Source organism: Pseudoliparis swirei, chromosome 20, assembly GCF_029220125.1.
Source record: "Pseudoliparis swirei isolate HS2019 ecotype Mariana Trench chromosome 20, NWPU_hadal_v1, whole genome shotgun sequence".
NCBI lineage: Eukaryota > Metazoa > Chordata > Actinopteri > Perciformes > Liparidae > Pseudoliparis > Pseudoliparis swirei.
The window spans coordinates 11,667,262-11,684,289 of NC_079407.1; the positions used below are offsets into that span (position 1 = coordinate 11,667,262).

The window sequence follows — 17,028 nt, forward strand, 5'->3', positions numbered from 1 at the left end:
CCTCACTCGTTTATATACAAATATACACATATCCAGCATAAATGATACAGGAATGTATGTGAGTGTGCGTATAAGCTGTATACTGTATAACAGTGAATTCATCATTGTGTTTTGCACCCCTGTGCCTTCTATTGCTGTTGTGATGTTTTCGCTCTTCTTCCTACTGACATCGGCAAGAGTTTGATTGACGGATGATTTCATCCAATCACTTGCAAAATATATCTTTTGGAAGTGCATGCCCATTTTCAGACTGTTTCAAGTGACGGTTTCTCAGATATTTATGTGTCACAGACCATCTGTCGGGTCAGGTTAGGTTACTGTATATATCTACAAGTACAACAAACACTATGTTTCTTTTTGTGGTTCACCAACAGGTGCAGGATATGCGTGAGGTGCTGGTCGGGGAGTGGGTGCGCCTCCAGCAGGTGGTGATTGACTGTGACATCATGCTGCAGAAGCAGAAGGAGCAGTTTAGGAACAGCATGATTCCTGAGATCATAAAGAAGATCAAGACCATGCTGGAGGAGTTCAACAGCACAGGTCACACCCTCGCTTTCTCACACATATATACATTAACAACACGATGTGGACACGTTAGTGTTGCCTTTCTCAGTTTCCATGAGCCATTACTGATCTATAAGAGGCTTCTTTAGAACCAATAGTCTGCATTGAATCCATTCTTGCCCTCTGATGATAGCCGTCTTCAAAGCCACACTTTTGTTATGGGGTAGTATCATCTTCCCATTGTTTCCCCTTCACATAGGTATTATTATATTCAATCTAAAATAATGGTTAATTCATAAATAAAAAAGATGAAAGTTCAGTTTTTCTAATACAGTGAATTCTGACAAACAAAGGTACTTGTTGCTATTGTTACGCACCGTGGAAGCATAGGAGAAACAGGACTCAATTCCACAACCCAGACAGCAAGATAAAGTGGAGATAAAACATTCTCTACTTGTCGGCTCAGGTTCAGTACACAGGTAGGCAGTCCGTACAGGTAAACAAAGGAGACAGGTAAGAGGCAAAAACGTGGTTGAAGGGAAAATCACTGGACCATAAGACACAAAGACAAACAGGCCCAGAGACAGGAGAACACAGGGTTTAAATAGGCTGGGGAGGTGTAGGTGATTAGACGCAGGTGGAATCAATCAAGGTAAGTAACACCAAATAAAACAGGAAATACTGACAATGACCACAATAAGGAAACATAACTTAAGAAACATGACACACACACGGGTGCACAAAAACAGGAGTCAAGGGAACTAAAAAAAAAGATTAAAAAAGAAACTAACACGAAACTAACAAATGATGACATATTTCCAGTTTTACCGATAGATACCTTGTGAATAAATATTGGTTGATGTTCTAATGGTTAACAAATATCTAGTATCTCAAGGCGTTAACCACCCAAGTGTGTTAGAAGAAGAATATTTGTAATTTGTTCAATTGTTTCATATATTTAGGTTTTCGTAGTGAAATTCAGTTTTATAGATTTTATTCCTTATTTCAACATCACCAATCAGCTTCTCCTCATTCATTGCGGACAGGGCGCTATTAAATAGAAACGGGCCATCTGACAAGAAGTTCAGCTTAAAACTGTGCCGCCAACAGTTCCAATTAGTATACGAATATTCAAATGTAATTTTTGGACAGTTTCGACAATCTTAGTGTGTGGATGTATGACTGTGGTGTGTTTGTCTATAACTATGCTTTTTCTCATGCATATTCAGGTCCATTTGACAGCACACTGAGCAGTGAGTTGGCCTTAAACAATTTAGCCGCGTATCGCAGCCAACTGGAGGCTCTAAAAGAGGAAGAGAACACCATCTTTCTCGGGCTGGGCTACTCGGAAACCGAGCAGCCCCCCTCCAAAAGCATACGGACACTGGAGAAGGTCTGAAACCGCACTGGGCTCATGGGCCATAAGCGCCAACACAAAGCAGAGAGAGTTGTTGGAACTGTGGTTGTCTCAACATGTGTGAATGAAGCAAGCAGTTTGTAAACATTAAAATCACTTGATAGTATATCATATTAGGGAATTGAAACCCAGAATGTTGCAATCAATTCCAAAATAAATATTTTTGTTGAAAATGTTAGACTTGTCTCAGTGATGCAAGACTAAATTAATGATTGCACTTTTGTTTGTTCATATGTTTGTTTGTGTCCGTATGTTTTGTACAGGACATAGACCACCTGCAGCAGGTCTGGGAGATCACACAGGAGTGGAATGCAAACTGGAACATCTGGAAGGTTGGTCAACTTCCTACGCTGCAGACGGAGAGCATGGGCAGCACGGCACAGGACTTGTTCAAAAAACTCCACAAACTCCAGAGAGAACTAAAGGTCAGTTCCATCACACAATGCTTTTTAAAGAGCTGCATGAAGTTGTTGGCGCCATGCTACAATGAGTCACGGTTTAGCTCTGATACATCACCAGTGTAAGTTTAGGATATGTTTCAAAAATATTGATTGCTATTAGTTATTTCCAAAACAATCAGAATGATACGATCGAGATTAGAAGCTGGACATTTTTTGTGGTATCAATCGAAAGAACACAGAAAATAAAATCTGCAAAAAAATGCATTTTACAGTGACAGCTATGGCTTCCCCTTAGGATGAACACAATAATGTGCTAATATCACAAAAGGTACAGCTGATATAACCCCCCTCAGCGAGTCTCACATTTACATTACACGGTACTGAGGACTTAGTCTTTGATAAGGCTTGCAGAATCAGTAGCTTCTTTTAAATAACTTCTTAAAACCCATTTTTATAGAACAGCTTTTAAGTGATCTAGTCTTTTTATGCAGAACTTTGGTTCCCCTAATTTAGTTTGTCTGTTTTTAATTTATTTGTAATTTATTTGGTTTTTAATTTATTTTATTATTTTTAATTTCATTTTTAATTTTAATATATACTTTTAAATGTAATATTGGTTTATTGCTATTCCACTTGTTTTGCTTTGACTCTCTGTAGAGCACTTTGTAAACATTGTTTTTAAAGGTGCTATATAAATAAAGTTATTATTATTATTATTATTATTATTTGTCTGATTCCAGGATAAGGAGTGGGACATTGTAGATTTCACCAAAAACAAGATTAACCAGTTCAAGCGGATCATCCCTCTCATTGCTGATCTGAGGAACCCAGCCATGAGAGACAGGTATTGCGTCAAAGAAAGTATATGTATTTGTCATATAACACATGTCATTTCAGTATATCTTGGAACTATTGTCCTGCAGTAGTTACCATGTATATGACATGGCAGAAGCACAACTACAAAATACAAGTCACGTAGTTAAACAGTAGTTAATCCTTTAAAGTTTAAAAACCATATAACTAAGTCCTGTAGTATTAGCTTATTTCTGTGGTCTTTTTTCCTCTCATCAATGTCAGTCCCTCCATTCCCAGCAAAGGGACACCTTTGCTGAATTCAGTCCTCCATCGAGTCGACCAGTGGTGCCACAAAGGAAACAAAAATAGAAAACAGCTAAAGGCATCCTGCAATGAGCCAACTGGTCATTATCAAGTAGTTGATGGGGGGTAATGAAAAAGACACATTCGGAGAAAGATGGCAAGGTTTAAAAGGGTGTATTGTCTTTGTGGTTAATATTAGAGGTATGATTGCAGTTCTTTTGCCAAATTAAGATTCAATATAATAATAATAACTTTTCTTTAATTGCAAATTGAAATTCAATTGTGTTTTCATAATACAAAAATGGACGATTAAATAACTTTCTCCAAAACTGCACCAAGTAGCAGGACCTTAACTTCCTCTCACTCAAAAATCTCTCAAGTAGTTCCTAATGTTTTCTAAGGTTGTTCTGTGATGGCGTCGACGGGATGCATGTGTGTTACTGTAGTATGTTCAGCTGAGGTCACTTTGTGTGTGACATGCACGTTGTGTGTGTGTCTGGAACGTTACTATCTGAACTGCTGTGTGTGCGACCATCATGAGGTTATATAGTTGGTTCGGATTCTGTTCCGTCTCCTCTCTTTCTATTTCCCTTTCCATCCCTGCCCTCTTGGTGTTGGTCTGTCAGTCTGTGTGCTGATGTTTGTCCTGTACAGTAAGCAGTTCGCAAATATCCCAGTCTTATTATTATTTATTAGGCAGGATAAGCATACACTGGACATTGCTTCAGTATGTTACTGATGGCAGCAGTGAGAAGAAGATGAGTAAGAAAGAAGCTGTACTTTCCTGGATGCTATCAAACCTGCACAAACAAGGAGTTTAGTACACTAATGTAGATGAGCAGTATCTAACGAATACGAAAACTAAAATAATAAATATAAATTAGCATGTAGCAAGCATGTGTTTTTGTAACACATACTGTATACAGCACATCACACATCACATCTTTTTGCTGGGTGGATGTCATATGTTGTACAAATGCTAAAGTGCTTTGGGACAAACTTGATTTTGAACTTTTGATTTTGCGTTCTATAAACATATTCGCTAGCATTGCCTTTAACTTTACCTTTTTTTGCTTCAGCTGACCCACTGGGCAATTTAAGCCTAAGACCAACCATACTTGCAATGCCACCTTTTTTTTAGGCACTGGGAGCAGATCAGTGAAGAGCTGAAGTGCTCTCTCGATCATACCAGCACTGATTTCACCCTGGAGAAGATCATATCGCTGGACCTTCAAGAGTACACTGACAAAATCTGTGAGATCTCTGGGGCCGCCAGCAAGGAGCTCTTCATAGAAAAGGTCCAGTCTCTTCTTGTCGTTTAGACTGATGCCTATAGTGGGCACATCTGTGGCTTCTCCTTGATGATATATATTAATTCGAACCAGGGTCTCACCGAGAATATTGGTGAGCCAAGTTGGAAGTGTGGTTAACACAAACAAGATTAGCTTTCTTAATGTATCCTGTGCGATTCTTAAACTGAAATGCTCCACAAGGTTTCAAAAACATGCTTCCTCCTTCGTGGTGTTTAGCTGCCACTTTTGACATGATGGATAAAACTAACCTTTTACTTCACGGACATGTTTTTAATTCCAGTATATCGCCATGTTAGTCCTTCATGAAAATGTATCATTAAGCTTGTGGAATAGAAACATATAATTGTATCCCTCTGAAAGTGTTCTGTCTGTTTACATTACTCTTGGTGTTTGATAATCAAGGGCCTGGAGGACATTACCAAGACATGGGAGGACACATTGCTGGACTTGGAAGAGTACAAAAGCCACTATCGGCTGAGGTGAGGAAGCAAGCATTGACAGCAGGGATGGGTGGATGGTTCAAGAAGTTATAACTGTCACCTTCTTTTATACATTCTATAAACTCACTCCAACGTACAATCATAGATTTGGGCCTTCATTGTGTCTTGATTACCTGCATCACGAGATTCCTCTACTCAGTACAATTGAATTATACCATCCAGTGATGGTCTCAATCTTACTTTGTTTAAAGGATACTAAAGAAAATATGTGACGCCGTTGCAGGAATGAAGTGTCTGTAGGCAGTGAGTGAGTCTGTTTTTCGTTAGAGATAAGTGCGCAGAGCAGAGTTAATTAACCCTTGTGTTGCCTTCGGGTCAATTTGACCCGATTCAATGTTTCACCCTCCTGTCGCCTTCGGGTCAATATGACCCCAGCTATTAAAATCTCCAGAAAATTATTAGAATTAATATTGTTTTCCAAGTTTAAGTGTGAGGTACTTTATGTTTGTTTGTTGACTCCCGAAAGAACACCGACATTAAACATTGAATCGGGTCAAATTGACCCGAAGGCAACACAAGGGTTAAGCGAGTGACATCCTGGTTGGGGAAAGCAAGAATCGGCCATCTGCTGCATATAAAATAGGAATAGAGAGGAATCCCCAGTCGTATTCGCAGCCCAAGTCATCGCCACTGATTCGACAATGGGGGGAATGGTTACAGTCAGTCACCTGCCCACAGTTAGCATAATAGAGGTAGTAGGGAGGGAGAGAGTTCAAGTTCATGATGTTCAATAGGAGAGTAAATATGAGAAACATCTCTCAATGTTACACACTCAAAATATGCAATCGCAACTACCTCCTCTAAAACATCCACCAACATTCTTTTTGGCATTGTTTACACAGTAACAATAATGTATAGAACTGCATTAGATTACACTAAACTGTACATGTTTTACTAATAAACTGATAACTTAAATGTTTACTTCCATGACTTTTTCCGCTGTGAAAATGCATCACCACTGGAATCCATTTCAAGCAGCCGTCAGCAGTTTAATTTTCTGTCTCTGTCTCAGGGGCACAGAGGAGGTTTTCCAGGCCCTGGAGGACAACATGTCCATACTGTCCACAATGAAGGCTTCTCGGTTTGTCAAAGCCTTTGATAGGGAGGTGGACTGCTGGGAACGGCGGCTATCCCAGGTTCTGGAAGTCATCGAGATGATCCTCACTGTGCAGCGTCAGTGGATTTATCTGGAGGTACGAGAAACACAATTTTACAATGTTAAAGGATCACGCATCCGTAAAACGCATCCGTCGCAGCTCTCTGGTATCGGTTTTCCTCGCCACAGTGAACCTCTTCCCGCGACCGTATCGCAATCGTTCTCTGTCACTCTCCATTTTTTATTTCCTTCATCCCTCTAGAACATTTTCCAACGAAAGGACATCAGGGAGCAGCTGCCTCATGAATGCAAAGAGTTTGAAATCTTCAGTTCAAGTTGGAAGACCGTCATGAGCCAACTCCACGAGGAAAGCAATGCCTTGCAGGGAACACACCACCCCGGTATGACAACACACTTGATGTTGCATTTAATGCTGTTCCAGAAATGTGTCATATATATAAAACCGACCCTCCTCTGTTGAACAGGCTTGCCTGAGAAGCTGTCACTGATGAGTGCTAAGCTAGAGGAGATTCAGAAGGCCTTGGACATTTACCTGGAGACCAAGAGGCAGATCTTCCCAAGGTTTTACTTCCTGTCGAACGATGATGTGCTGGAGATCCTGGGGCAGTCACAAAACCCCGATGCCATTCAACCCCACCTGAAGAAGTGTTTCGACAACATCAGGAGCCTGAGCATTCAACAGGCAAGGAATGCAGCAATTATCATGAAATCCATCACAGGTTACAATGCACTCAGTGGCCACTACTTCTGTGAAGGAGTAATTTCAGGCCATTAAGTCAAGAACATTATATGTTTCACAAATTTAGGAAAGCTATTATGGAGGCTATAAATATTTTGTTTTCTGAAAATGATTCAGTTGTCAATCATATTTTAAATGCTTTAATAATATCAATGTAGTCTTAGTGCAGGCTAAGTATGCCCTTTGCAATAGTAGGAATTATGAAATAATTTCAACTGGCTTTCCATGCTGCCAGTTGACCAATTTTCTATTCATGGAAAACACATGAAGTGAAATGGTCAAATGTTAAATAAAATCTCAAGTTGTCCGGGAAAATTATTTCAACATTCTACTATTCCTTTTAGCTGAGAATGAACAACAAGGTAATCTCTCAGATCTCCCCAAAACAGATAACATTGCCATCTGAAAGAGTTTTAAGGATAATATTAATGTTCAAATGGTAGTTTATATGATGTGTGAAGTCATGTCACAGGGTAGCACATGCAGGTTGAATGACATAACAAATTAAGAAATGTAACTCGCATTATACTTTTGATGTAAATATTAGTCCGTGCTGGCTGGTAACTGAGGTTTCTTTTATTGATATTATTTTACGATTAATTTGTCATAGTTTCTAATAATGTAAGAGATGATTTTTTAGATAAGTTTTAGGCATCAACTGCACTTCTTTTCAATCAGACTTCCACAAAAAATATTAGTCTATGTTTGTGTCTATCTGTTTTACTTCTAAGGTCATCTGTTAAAATGTTCTGGAAACGTCCTAAAAACTGTAGAAAGGCATTTACACCCTGTTCAAAGTAAAGATTTGTGGGGGAAAAATAAATCCCACACAGCCCAAGTAGACACATTGCTAAGATAAGATGATGCCACCTTTTTCAGAGCAGGTTCATTTGTTGCATAATAATATAATAATAATAATCATTTATTTTATATAGCGCTTCTCAAGACACTCAAAGTCGCTTTACAATCCAGAGTCCAGTAGTCATACACACACACAGTCATCCCGGTGGTGGTAAGCTACATCAGTAGCCACGGCTGCCCTGGGGCAGACTGACGGAAGCGTGGCAGCCAATCAGCGCCTACGGCCCCTCCGACCACCACCAACATTCATTCACATCCATACGAACCGGGGTGAGGCTGCGGTGCATGTCTTTATGATGGTGGGGGAAACCGGAGTACCCGGAGTAAACCCACATCACTTTTTAGTCAGTGTCCTCAAACAAGACTCAATAAGTTGTGCTCTCCACCTGATTTAATGATATCAAACCACATTATGTTTCGCAGAAACATGTTTTTAAACTGAACCTTGTGATCAGGGACAGATATTTTAGTTTTCCAAAATGTTTTGATTGTAACATTTATCTGCAAAAGCATGTAAAGGCCACATAGATTAGGTTACATTTTGCTACATATGTTTCCAAATTTCAGCAAGTCAAACTTCCAGGATGAAGTGGCCTCAAAACTTAAACCACAAAATACTGTTTTCATATGATACAGAATGCATACAGAGAGCTGTGAGATGTGTATGTATGTCTTTTCTAGGGCAAGAGCCAACAGGCCAATGGGATGTACTCTGCTGATGGGGAGTATGTTCCCTTCATCGTCCCAGTGGATCTGAAAAAACAACCCGTGGAGGTACAGCAGCAATGATTATGATCGTGATCAATATGCAATATTTAGAGAGATATGGTGGATAATGTGAGTGCCTTTTTGTTTGTGTGCATGTAGGTGTGGCTGTGTCATGTTGAGAAGGCTATGCGCGATACACTGATGAGCTCTCTGCAAAGGTGTGTTGGAGCTCTGAAGAAGAAGCCAGGCCAGTTAGAAAATTGGGTCAAAGAATGGCCGGGACAGGTACATTGGTGTTTAGTTTTTTACCATTTTAAAATCATTGTAGTTTTGCATCTTCACCCGTCTGACATTCAGACTGAATGACAATGATGCAGTCTTTTTGTACAAATCCCAGTTCCTGCTGAACCAGTGTTCGTTTCGTGAACGGAAAACTAAGACTAGATATGTTCGTTTGCGGCAGATTCTTTTCTTTTTCATGACAAAGACCAAACCATGAAGAGGCCGCAGTGACATCGTTAAATACTAGCAATATCAACGTACAATGTTAGAAATGTAATAGTATGTGCGCCATCATAGGACTACATCAGCAGCACACGTTGAGCACAGTCAGGCTGAGTCGGAGTAACAATTACATACACAGCAAAACAATATTGAAATAGTTATCTTTTTCTTTGACTAACAATACTTTTTTTTTAAATGACTTAAAAAACAGAATGAGTTTGATTAAATATGATGAAAACTAACAAATGCACTTGACCCCTGGATGAGGACAGAAAAATAGGTGGCAAAGTGAACCCCTCACCATTCCCATGGTTATTTACTCAGTCCATGTCATTGGGTAAAAAAAATGAATATGAACAAAGCTAAGTGTGTATCCTTCCTTGTTTAGATACTGATCACCACCAGTCAAATCCAGTGGACAACAGATGTCACTAAAGCTCTGATGTCCTGCAAGGAGCGAGCTGATAAGTCCGCTCTTAAATCCATAAAGAGGAAACAGGTTGAGTTCTTGTTGCTTAACTAAATACATATAGTGAACTCACTGTGATGATATGTTAATGTCCATAGTGTTTCCATAAAGCAAGCTAAAACTCTGTACCCAGTGATCCTAAGCATGACAATACGCGTTGTGTTTACTTATTTTCTTATTATTTTCAATATTATGTGCAGCCTGCAATTTATTAGCCTTGTTATATTAAATTCAGCATATCCGCCTTTTTTGACACCACGGGAAGGCAACATGGTGGTTTTAAGAATAAAAAATCTTCCAATAACCTCTTGAGCTTTTGCTATGTCCGTCTTTGTCCCTCAGGTCTCCAAGCTTCAAAGCTATTCAGAGATCATACGTGGCGACCTGTCCAAAATCTTACGTCTGAAGATTGTAGCGCTGGTGACGGGGGAGGTTCATGCTCGGGATGTGATTGATAAGCTAATCAAGGCGGGCTGCAACGACGCCAATGCATTCGAATGGGTCTGCCAGCTGCGACTATACTGGGATAAGGTATGCTATGAGTGATGCAATTGAGAACAACAACAGACAGTATGGAGAAAAAGAAGGACACAATAAGGAACTTCTTTCAAGCCATAATTTCAGCAACATTTTTTAATGGTTGTAAGAATGAATTTCACTCTAAAATATATAAAAGCTAAAAGCAAATCTGTGGAAGATCAGATCGGTATAGATTTAGATATTAATGATTCCGTAGTTTGTGACATTTGAAGGAACACTTTAAAAGAACTCTGTGACACATAAACTCTGTTTCACATTTTTTTCTAAATAATCAGCATTTTTCATTCTCCACCTGATGGCAGCAAGAGATCCGTTTTGCTCCGCTGAGATGTGTTGGAGGGAGACAAAGAAAACATCCACTGAACTTGTCCATTTTCTGATTTGCTTGTTCTCCAAATAGGTAGATTGCATAATCCGACAGACTAACACACATTTCAAGTATGGCTACGAGTACCTGGGCAACTCGGGACGGCTCGTCATCACTCCGCTTACTGACAGGTAGCGATCAATCATTCCCTCAGTCCAGCCACAAATGCATAAACACAGCAATCAATTTGTCACGTGTCAGTTAAGTAATTCATTAAAAGTTAATCAAAGTATTTAATTTTTTGTATTACTTTTTTAAATTATTATTTGGGTATTTTTGAAAGACAGATTTGCACTGAAGTCAGTATGTTGTATAATTAAATGTCAAGTAAATTAGACAACATCAGACAGACATTAGCATTGTTTCTTTAGTATAGTCACTAAAGTACACCTCGGCTCTTTGTGTATTGACTGATAAAGAAGACCGGAGCCAGTGGGAAGATTAATAATGGCAATATGGAGTGTATGAGTTCATATTGTAGACCGTCTCACAAACTTATTTAGGTACAACTTGAATATAAAGCTAACAAATGGACTTTATTTCCTTTTTAGCACTCGTTGTTACATCCAAGTCAATTATTGTCTTTTCTCACAACAGTTCATTCTAATGTTTTTTTTGTATGAGTTTACTATGTCTTGGAATAACCAAAAATGTGGATGACATGTAATGTGTATTGTTTTCAACATTGATACTCTGTAGAGTAACTGCCTGTCTGTAAATGCTTGACTCTGTCCAGATGTTACATGACCCTGACCACAGCACTCTATCTCCATCGGGGGGGCTCTCCTAAAGGCCCTGCTGGTACTGGGAAGACAGAGACAGTGAAGGACTTGGGCAAAGCTCTCGGCATGTACGTGATCGTGGTCAACTGCTCTGAAGGGCTAGACTACAAATCTATGGGACGCATGTACTCTGGCCTGGCACAGGTAGGAAAATGCTAGAGGATAAGGAAATATGATGATGGTGACGACAATGACTGTAGTTTGAATCATAATGAGGACGTCAGACAAAATAAAACAAGGTAAAATAATAGTTTTTATACTTTGGAGTGTATACATGTTAGATATGTCACTTGTTTACTAACTAGTGCTAGTCAAGATAAAAATCACCTAATTTAATCTAAAACTGAGTTAGTAAAATATTGCTCTCTCTCTCGTTCTGTGTGTGGTGGAAGAAGTACTCAAACAAGTAGCAAAACTACAGTGTAAAAATACTATTCGTAGTATGAAAATATACCTAAAGGATCAAAAGTAAAAGTAATCATTATGCATGGTATATTTAAGAAAAGAATTACAGACCACTGACTTACAATTAGTGAAGACTGACTATGTTTGAACACATTCGCACAAATACAGATTAATGAGATTAGGTAAATAGTTAGATTTAACGGTTTGACCAGATTTTCGGAGACATTTGTGAATTTAGAAAATATTATTGCAAATTGCGATTTCACTTCAATAACAAATAAATAATCATATTAAATTATCGCCCACTTTGACAGTCTTTGTTTAACACTCGTTAAAAAACAATAAATACAATTGTCCCTCTTGTTCTGTCAGCCCTGAATTAATTTCCTGTAGAATGAAGCTTCATCTATGGTGGGTGAGATCAAAAGGAAAAGATTACAGAGGATATGGTTCATCTCACTGGTTTTTAGCTGCTAACAAGTTCAACAGGTCATAAGCAGTTTTGGCTTACAGTACAAACACTTAAATAAATGTACTTAAATGTACAAATTTACAGTGCACTCTACTCAGCTTGGGGTGGGAAAAAGAATCCGGATAAAGCTGTGTTTTTTCATTGGAGTGGATTTTCTTTTCAGTGCATGATTTGTAAATATTTCATTGTGTTCACCCTGGACAGACTGGGGCATGGGGGTGTTTCGATGAGTTCAACCGAATCAATATCGAGGTGCTGTCGGTGGTGGCCCAGCAAATCCTGTCCATCCTGTCCGCCCTCTCAGCGGGAAAATCCAAGTTCCATTTTGACGGACAGCACATAAATCTGGTCCCGTCGTGCGGCATCTTTATCACCATGAATCCCGGTAGGTCAATGCATACACTGCGATTCATGCAATTCATGTTGAGGAAGTAGTCTGGGATATTTTTAGAGGATGTTTTGGTATGTTTATTTGGTCATGAATATAAATGCTTTCAGTGTTTAGAATTGTACATATTGGTATACCTTTCTTGTTCTTGTACATATTACCACCTCTCTGTACACACTACCACCTTCTGTATAGTGTTTTCTTTTATATTTTGTATTTTTTCTTTATTATTATAGTGTTATTTCTAAACTGTTGACTCGGAGAGCCCTGCACAAGAGTTCCAATGGATCTGGACTGTTGGTCTCTAGGCACAAATGTCAAATTAAACCTTGACATTTAAATTTAAATTGAGTTAAATTTTTCTTCTCTCCATTTGCTTTGTTTTCCTAGGTTACGCTGGTCGTACGGAACTTCCAGACAACCTCAAATCCATGTTCAGACCTATCTCCATGGTGGTGCCAGACTCTACTCTAATAGCTGAGATCATACTGTTTGGAGAGGGCTTCAACAATTGCAAGGTACAACAACATATTGTCTACTCTAATCATGCCTCTTTTATGTTTATGTTTAATTACATTTTATAATTAATTTTAACAGACAATTCTGGTTATTTCACTGGACATGCCATGCATGTAATCTCGTTGTGAAATGTGAGGGATTCGAGCTTCAGCTGAACATAGATCAGCGGTGGGTGTTGATCCTTCTGTTTCCCCACTGATTTCAATCTTCTTTAAGAAGTATTGACGCTGGTCTGGGATCAGTGTCAGAATCGGGTTTTGTGAAGGGCCATGGTGGGAGAACATAATTATTTGTGAGCGTGCAGATATATCTGCGTAAAAGTGAGTTTTATCACAGACGCTCTCTCCTCTTGCGATGCAAACTGTATAGTTGAGCTATGCTTTGGGACACATCTTTGATGCGCACTAAAGCAACGCATTGGAAGTGATGGATTCATTGACTGATAAGTCACTCTGACTCATCTCATGTTTAAACTGTACATTTTAATCCTATGGAGAGATTGACCCTTCTACCTCTGTCCTCCTTCTTTTGTTTCTTCCTTTTATGTCTGTAACACAGTAGCATGAAGACAATCTACCTCTGTTTCTGTAAATCTGTAACGTAAAGATACTCTGTCTCTGTAACGCAGTAGTATGAAGACACTCTACCATTCTCTCTGAAACTCAATAGCATGAAGACACTCTACCTCTGTCTCTGTAGCATAAAGACACTCTACCTCTGTCTCTTTCCCCCCCCCCCCCCCCACCATAGTTCCTGGCAAAGAAAGTGTTCACCCTGTATTCCCTGGCCGTGCAGCAGCTGTCTCAACAGGACCACTATGATTTTGGCCTGCGTAGTCTCACCTCCATGCTCCGCTATGCTGGAATGAAGCGGCGCTCTTGCCCCAACGTTCCCGATGAAGAAGTGAGTCTCTTTCTCTCATGCTCACTCTCTCTCTCTCTCTCTCTCTCTCATGTACACCAAACCAATCGACTGGGAATAGATGTTGCTCACTATATTCATTCCTGTTGTTCATACTAGTGTTTAACAGATCCCTTCTTAATGCACTTCCAGTGTAAGTGAAAGGTGATACTATATATAGTCCTAATTCAAAGGTTTCTATAAAGCTACAGTGAGGCTTCAACAGTCTGAATTCAGAGCACTATTGAAACAAACAGTTTGGTTATTCAGAGCTCCAGACTCTTGGAGCGGCAGTCGAGCATCAAGCGCAGTGAAGGTGTGATGAACAGCTGAAATCACTCATTCCCGCAGACAGGCCTCCTTCCATTTTGATTTAACTTCAGATACCATGTTGAGATACCACTATTGCTTGACACTCTACACTGCAGATCAAGACGGACGCTGAATGTAGAAAAAACAAAGAGTGAATTGTATTCATACTAATACTTAGACTATATCAATCAAACTTGTATTACAAACTCAAGGTCCAGATAGTGCAAAACATTAAAATATAATAAAATACATTTAAAACCACAAGTACAACACAAACAAAGAATTACATATGCTTTATAAACAGACAGCTGTAGCAGTGTCTCCACAACTGGGACCGGTATCGTGTAGTGCTGAATTTTATATTTGATAAAAACATGATGATCTCATTTTCCGAGTCATCAACCCGGCAGATAAACTTGTGCATTAAATTTATTAAAACCGCGTTGAATGTGTTGAATCCTGCAGCCACAAACATCTCACTGGCACTAGTCCACCTCGGTCTCTTCAACAATATCCTCATGGCATCATTTTGGGCCACTTGCAATCTCCGTAGGCTTGCTATATATAGAGACATGCGAATAGCAAGTAGTTGCTATGACATGCAAATGTGAACCCAAGCTGTGCTGCCATCTCTCCTTTTGGCATCCTGTCTAAATGATAGGATGCTAGGAAACCAGCTCCTATAACTTTAACTCAACTAACTCCTGTTCTTTCCTTTTAAATAAACTAAACTTTACGATTGGGAATGTAAATGTGAGTGGATCTGGCTTTGTATCTCTGTTCTCAGATCCTGCTGATGGCTATGAAGGACATGAACATCGCTAAGCTGACCTCTGCTGACGTGCCACTGTTGAACGGGATCACCCAGGACTTGTTCCCTGCTGTGGAAATACCAATTATAGACTATGGCAAGGTAAATCAGCGGTGGACATCGGAACCAGCAGAGAGCTTGGGTTTTGTTTTGTTTGCTTCATGACAGTGTCCCCAAAAATGTTTTTATTTCTTATCTGTTCAACAATTCAACTATAGTTCACTTGCCCTAGAAGTTGTCCTGACTGAAATCAGTCAGTCAGCTCCTCGTAATATTAATTGTAGCATCCACATCTACATAAAATGTGTTTTCTTATCCTGAAACTGTAATGCTTAGCCGGTAAACAACATCGATGCCACTATTGTCTGTGCATCTGCTGTCTAACTTTGTCTTTCTGTCTTTCTGTATGGCTTTCTCTTTTGACTTTGTAAGAGACGTTTGTGTTTACGTGTGTCTGAATGTCCGTGAGCATGAGTCTGAATGCGTTTGTAAAGATTGATGATAAACAACTACAGAGAGGAATTTAATGATAGTTATTGAATCAACGCATACAAAGCACACACACACAGCATAAATGCTGGCATAACTAGAAATATGCACTCAGTTCAGTGCAGAGATAATGATAGAATAATGATAATTATTGGCTCTGCATCTTTCCGTCTGCCATTCCACTGTGCCCCTGTGAGTGTTTGCATGCTCACAGCACTGCACTGGAATATGTTGGAGAGCATAAAGGTCATTTTTTATAATAATGTGTATTTTTACACGTGTTTATGTGTGGATGATTTTAAATGTTATGCAACATTTTTTCCTTATCTTGTAGTATGACAGTGCAGTTAAACTGCTGTATGAGCACAGCCACACAAATACAACCCACAAATAATACCAACTTAATTCAGCTTGCACATCAGGGTCAAATATATCACAGGTGTCTGTATCGTGACAATGTGCCTCAGGGTTTCACCATCACTGACTATCTGTCATTTTGTTGCAGCTGAAGGAGACTATAGAGGTGGAGCTTCGTCTGAGTGGTATGCAGGTGACTCCTTTTGCCATTGCCAAAGTCATCCAACTTTATGAGACCAAGAATTCTCGACACTCCTCCATGCTGGTGGGCAAGACAGGCAGTGCTAAGAGTGTTACCTGGAGGACTCTGCAGATTGTCCTCAGTTCCCTGCACCGCAAGGGAGAGCCTGGCTTCTGCCTGGTCCAGGTGGGTGTGGAAGGAAAATCAAACTGACATTTATCGGCTCATACTGTTGCTTTTAAACAAAAGGAATGTTCTTGCGTCACAAAAAGGGGCACTAGTTTATTCTTCTAGTAAAACAGTCAGAATCCCAATCATGTTTCCTTCTTACTCCTGTCTGTGTCCTTACTTATTACTTCTCGTCCCATTTTATTTCTTCTTATTCACAAATGTTGTATTCTTGTTTTTTTACTTGCTAAAATCAATTCATGCGTTTGTAAACTCCTTGCTCTAATCAGAACGGGGGCTAAAAAACGATTACTCAGTTAACAAAAAATGCATGTGCTCTACGAACAACGAGTGTTTTTATGTATTCTCATCACTTTAAGCTTTGTAGCTGACATTACAGACGTCACTAATTATTAATGCAATGATTTTCTTTTCCATGCCTGTGGTACAACAGTATTATCCTCTGAACTCGAAGGCAATGAGTCTGGGAGAGCTGTATGGAGAAAATGACCTGTCCACCAATGAGTGGTCTGACGGAGTGCTGTCTTCCCTCATGAGATCAGCCTGCGCAGGTGCACTAAAACACACTGCTGTGAATAAGTGGCCATATCCCGTCCCATTTCTAACAGAGTATTCATGCAGATTTTATTTTTTACAAATTTATTTATTTTGGATTCGCCTTTTTACGTCGTATTAGTAAACAGTG

The 17,028-nt window shown here is 39.4% G+C and overlaps 1 protein-coding gene across 1 annotated transcript in view; it reads left to right on the forward strand.

The window, feature by feature from the left end:
- Window positions 1–17,028, forward strand: part of dnah2 (dynein, axonemal, heavy chain 2) — a 56,126-nt gene that overhangs the window by 14,729 nt on the left and 24,369 nt on the right. The window contains 21 exon segments of the mRNA XM_056441240.1: window positions 375–540; window positions 1,734–1,897; window positions 2,185–2,346; window positions 3,063–3,166; window positions 4,562–4,718; window positions 5,136–5,212; window positions 6,246–6,426; window positions 6,592–6,730; window positions 6,815–7,032; window positions 8,632–8,724; window positions 8,818–8,943; window positions 9,551–9,661; window positions 9,974–10,162; window positions 10,572–10,669; window positions 11,275–11,464; window positions 12,402–12,582; window positions 12,976–13,103; window positions 13,855–14,007; window positions 15,104–15,229; window positions 16,122–16,340; window positions 16,777–16,894. Coding sequence (XP_056297215.1) covers window positions 375–540; window positions 1,734–1,897; window positions 2,185–2,346; window positions 3,063–3,166; window positions 4,562–4,718; window positions 5,136–5,212; window positions 6,246–6,426; window positions 6,592–6,730; window positions 6,815–7,032; window positions 8,632–8,724; window positions 8,818–8,943; window positions 9,551–9,661; window positions 9,974–10,162; window positions 10,572–10,669; window positions 11,275–11,464; window positions 12,402–12,582; window positions 12,976–13,103; window positions 13,855–14,007; window positions 15,104–15,229; window positions 16,122–16,340; window positions 16,777–16,894 — 3,100 coding nt within the window.